A 5,261-nucleotide genomic window follows, 5' to 3' on the forward strand; every position below is an offset into this window, starting at 1 on the left:
CGTGACTGCTGCTACCGTTGTTTATGTACTATTTCAGTTTTGAAAAGTTATTGTCAGTCATTGTAATTACAAGAAAGTGAAGAGTACAACACATTTGGATATAAAAAGTCAAATTTATTGTTTTCAGTGGCTGTACACAATCATTAACCTTGCTATTAAAATTGTCCAAAATTTGCATACTTAACGCTGCACTGTTCCAAGTGGAGTCTGGAATAAAAGTCCCCAAAATTTTCAATCCTGTGTCCGGTGTCATTACCCATTTAAATCCCGGGCTACAGAGATTTTTGGTACCAGGAGTGGGGTTCCATTGCTAAATTTTGGTAACATAAACAACGGTAGTAGTGAAGAGGAGGCAAGTGTTGCTGCCAACGAGGTCCACAGCACGGACGGCTACGTACCTAGAGAGACTACAGAGGAGCAAGGAATCAGCTTCTGACAACAAAGGAGGGTGTTTGCCTAAGTGCTGAGATCATTGGTGAAGGACCAGGGAAATTCGTCTCTTCAGGTTGGCCTGCAGTGACTGTGACTTTTCTGTGACTCTTTGATATTCAAGTTAGAGACTTAAAAAAGGCGAAAGCAGAAACATGGAAGAAAACCAGGATGCCTCAGCTGCTTGTGCTGGACCCAGCCGTGATGTGGACAGTGGTGAGGCTGCAGGTCATGTTGAAGGTAATCCTGTAGCACAACTGCAGTCACAAATTCATGAACTAGGTCAAAGACATAATGAAGTGATGGCTACCCTTGTTAATATGAGTAATGCTAATACTAGGTCGTATGTCTATATTCCAAGGGAGCGTCAGATTGTACCCTTCAGTGGTAATTATGTGAAAGATGGTCAGTCTGTTGATGAATTTATTGATGAGGTTGAACGTGTAATACGGGTGAGGGGCTTGAACACTGATGACCAGGTGGATTTCATACTTTCTCATTTAAGAGGGTCCGCTTTAGATGAAGTCAAACTGCGAATGGGGGGAGAAACTACACAACCCAGTGATCTGTTCTCATACTTGCGTGGGGCTTTTAGGGAGAAACGAACAATTCCTCAGTTGTTGCATGCTTTTTATGCCCGCAGACAGTCAGAGGGTGAAGATTTTCGTGACTTTTCCCATTCTCTCTCTCAGCTTCTTAGCTCCGCCATCCAACAATCCCCTAATGCTGTGTCTCAACCCCAACTCACTTTAAGAGATCAGTTTGTCGAAGGTATCCGTGATTCACATCTCCGTAGAGAGCTGCGCAAGCTCGTCAGAGAAAAGCCCCAGTCCACCTTGTTTGAAGTCCGGAAAGAGGCATTGATGTGGGTTTCAGAGGACAGACCCCGTGGTGCTAGTGTGGCCAGAAGTCATAATATTGTGAGTACATGCTCTGAGGTGCCAGAATGCTCAACTTCAGGTGGTGCAGTTCAAACTGATATTGCAGTTGCCTTACAGGAGGTAGTGAAAATAATCACCCAGCAGGGAAAAGCGATTGGAGAACTCACTAATGCAGTCCGGGAACTCACAGTACAGAAAGCCAGTTCTAGTGTGAGCCAGAGTGAAGGGCCCAAAGTCAAGCCTAAATATCAGCTGATGGCCAGCCCATCTGTTTGAGGTGCGAGGGTGTGGGACATATAGCTAGACAATGTCCTGTACCACGTAGTTCCAGGAACCAGTCCACTACTGCCCCAAGCTCTGCGGTGCAGGGAAACGGAGCTCCTCCATTGCTTTGAGTCGAGCAATGCGGGGAAAACCAGAAGGCTCAAGATGCAGCACATTAACAAAAGAACGTTTCTTGGAACGTGCAGTTGGCAAGTGTCCAGAGGTGGATATCCACATTGGAGGTGTCCCAGTTAGATGTCTGTTAGACACAGGAAGCAATGTGAGTACCCTCACTGAAAGTTTCTTTAGAGAAAACCTTCATGGAGAAGACAAGGACCTTCACTGCACTTCCGGGTGGCTAAGAATTACTGCTGCAAACAAGCTACCACTGCCATACTTAGGCTATGTCGAATTGGATATCAAAGTGATGGGGCTAATTATACCTGAGTATGGGTTTCTGATTGTGAGAGATAGGGACACCGCTGATTTAACACCACCTGGTATCATAGGCATGAATATCACCCAGAGATGCAGGGAGTTTGCACTGACTGAGTTTGACACAACTTTAGGAGGAAAATTGGACTCGGTGTGGAGGGAAGCTTTCAGTCGTGTGCAGGAAGTCGAGTCAGCAAAAGCAACGTCCGTAGCAAGAGTTAGCGGTAGGGGCAAAACCCATATACCAGCAGCCTCTGCAGCCACAGTTTATGCCAGAGTAAACAAGAAGGTGACTCACACCAATGCTTGGCTGCTGCTGGAACCAGGAAATTCACCATTACCAGGTGGATTGATTCTTATGCCCACCTTAGTGTCGCCTCGAAGTCACGTGTTTCCAGTTCAAGTAATCAACTTTTCCCAGGAAGATGTTTGGCTGCCTCCTAAAGTTCAACTTGGTATACTTACCCACTGTCAATGTGCGGAAAGTGACATTTGTGATGTGAAATTCCAGCGCATCTCTGCTGACCATGAAGAAGTGAGAATTGACGAGAAAGAAGAGCCACTGTCTGATTCTGATCTGAGTAACCTGTTAAGTAGGCTGCATATGGGAGGGACTCCTGAACAGCAAACAGAGCTGGGTGTACTTCTTATGCGACATGCAGATGTGTTTGCGGTTCATGATGAAGACCTGGGATTTACAGATCGGGTAAAGCATGAGATCCACTTGACAGATGATACTCCCATTGCTCAGCCATATCGCAGGTTACCTCCAACTCAGTTTGAAGAGGTCAAACAGCACATCTCAGGTTTGCTTCGTAAAGGGGTTATACAGGAAAGCTCAAGTCCATATGCATCACTCATCGTTCTGGTGCGCAAGTCTGATGGAAGTCTAAGGCTGTGTGTCGATTACAGGAGGTTGAACTCCAAGACTAGACGTGATGCTTTCCCATTGCCGCGCATCGACGAGAGCTTGGATGCGTTGAGTGGAGCACAAGTATTCTCGACTATAGACCTGGCTAGTGGTTACCATCAAGTAGCAGTTGATGAAAAAGACAGACCTAAAACGGCTTTTACTACACCATTTGGCCTTTTTGAGTACCGTCGCATGCCCTTCGGGCTATGTAATGCGCCCGCAACATTTCAACGGCTAATGCAAGCCACCATGAGTGACTTGGTGTTTCAGATTGTGCTTATTTACTTGGATGACTTGCTGGTGTATTCCTCCACCTTTCATGACCACTTGGTGCGTCTGGAAACAGTGTTTAGGAGGTTAAGAGAAACTGGGCTGAAAATAAAAATAGAAAAGTGTAATTTTCTTCAACCAGAAGTGAAATTTCTTGGCCATCAAGTTTCTGCCCAGGGTGTGAGTACAGATCCTGACAAAATAAGTGCAGTTCGGGAGTGGCCTGTCCCTAGCACTCTCAAGGAACTCAGATCATTCTTGGGGTTCTGTAGCTATTACAGGAGATTTATTGAAGGGTTCTCTCAGATAGCTGGACCGTTGCATGATGTTGTGAACGTGTGCCTCAGAGAGACAAGTTCCATTAAGGCAGCTCAGGTGTATAGGAGCTCTTGGACATCCCAATGTCAAACAGCATTTGCAAATCTTAAAGACAAACTCACAAGTGCACCAACACTAGGGTATGCTGATTTCACACTTCCCTTTGTGATAAAGACAGACGCAAGCAATCTGGGGCTAGGAGCAGTCTTGTACCAACATCAAAATGGCAAGAAGACTGTAATCGCATATGCTAGCAGGAGGCTGAGGGGTGCTGAGAAGAACGACCAAAATTATAGCAGTATGAAGCTGGAGCTGTTAGCACTTAAGTGGGCAGTCACTGAAAAGTTCAGAAGTTACCGCTGGGGTCCAAATTAACCATCATAACAGACAATAACCCTCTTTGTCACCTCACCACTGCCAAATTAGGAGCTATTGAACAGCGTTGGGCGGCACAACTTGCAGTGTTCGATTTTGAAGTCAAGTACCATCCTGGACGATGCAATACTGCTGCTGATGCTCTTTCTAGGAGACCAGCGTTCAGTGAACCTGAATATGAAAGTGAGGATGCAGAGTATGATGGCTCTGTGGCAATCTGTAACCTGCTCAGGACAGGAACAGCTCTGGAGCCAGAGTTGTTAGCAGCAGGTGTGGAAGTCAGTAAAGTCAGGCAGTTACAGGCTTCTTTTGCTGGAGAAGATGAAAATGTGGATGAGAATACCCCCACTTTGCCAGGGTACTCAAAGGCAGAACTTCATCAGTTTCAGGAGTCAGATCCAACGCTAAGTATTTTCAAGAAGTTTTGGAGTCGTCAAAGAAAACCCACCCAGCAAGAGCGACTGAAATTGTCTAAATCAGTACGTTCTCTGTTGAAACAGTGGCCAAAGATCAAAGAAAAGGATGGTCTATTATATCGTGTAATCGATGATGTCAATATGGGTGAATGTCACCAGCTCTTGTTACCCACCTGCTTGAGGGATCAGGTTCTGAAAAATGTCCATGATCAAATGGGCCATCAAGGTATTGAGAGAACTTTAAGCCTGTTGAGACAGAGATGTTTCTGGGGAGGAATGTATGAGGATGTAGAGGAGTGGGTGAAGCAATGTCAGCGCTGCGTGTTGGCCAAGTTGCCGCAACCAAAGATTAAGGCTCCTTGGGCTTCATTCTTGGCCACCAGACCATTGGACGTAGTAGCTGTCGATTTTACAACCTTGGAGCCAGCCACGGATGGGCGCGAAAATGTTCTTGTAGTAACTGATGTGTTTACAAAGTTCAGTCAAGCATTTCCCACCCGTGACCAAAAGGCAGAGACTACTGCCAAGATCCTTCTCAGAGAGTGGTTCCTGAAAAATGGAGTTCCTCAACGTCTACACTCCGATAAGGGCAGGAACTTCGAAAGTGCTATGATAGCAGAACTCTGCAAGTTGTATGGAGTTAGGAAAACTCGCACAACACCACATCACCCACAGGGCAATCCTCAATGTGAAAGGTTTAACAGAACCCTTCATGACCTTTTAAAGTCTCTCACACCCGAGAAGAAGCGCATGTGGCCGGACCATTTAGCTGAGCTGGTTTATGCATATAATGTAACTCCACACTCATCCACAGGATACTCACCATACTATCTGCTGTTTGGGGTCCAACCGCATTTGCCAGTTGATGCTCTGCTGGGTCAGGAGCCTGTCACAGATGATAATCTTGACTGGTTAAAAGTACACCAAGAACGTCTTAGGGATGCACATGTTCGAGCAAAG

General features: G+C 45.9%; 1 protein-coding gene across 1 annotated transcript; it reads left to right on the forward strand.

Annotated features, from left to right (window-relative positions):
• The first annotated feature begins 584 nt into the window (after nucleotides 1–584).
• LOC130215772 (uncharacterized) lies at nucleotides 585–3,898 on the forward strand. Its single transcript, XM_056447617.1, has 2 exons — nucleotides 585–1,520; nucleotides 1,636–3,898. The coding sequence occupies exons 1-2, from the start codon at nucleotides 585–587 to the stop codon at nucleotides 3,883–3,885; spliced, it is 3,186 nt and encodes a 1,061-aa protein (XP_056303592.1). The 3' UTR covers nucleotides 3,886–3,898.
• Nucleotides 3,899–5,261: the final 1,363 nt, after the last annotated feature.

This window comes from Danio aesculapii, chromosome 22, assembly GCF_903798145.1.
Source record: "Danio aesculapii chromosome 22, fDanAes4.1, whole genome shotgun sequence".
In the NCBI taxonomy this organism is placed as follows: domain Eukaryota; kingdom Metazoa; phylum Chordata; class Actinopteri; order Cypriniformes; family Danionidae; genus Danio; species Danio aesculapii.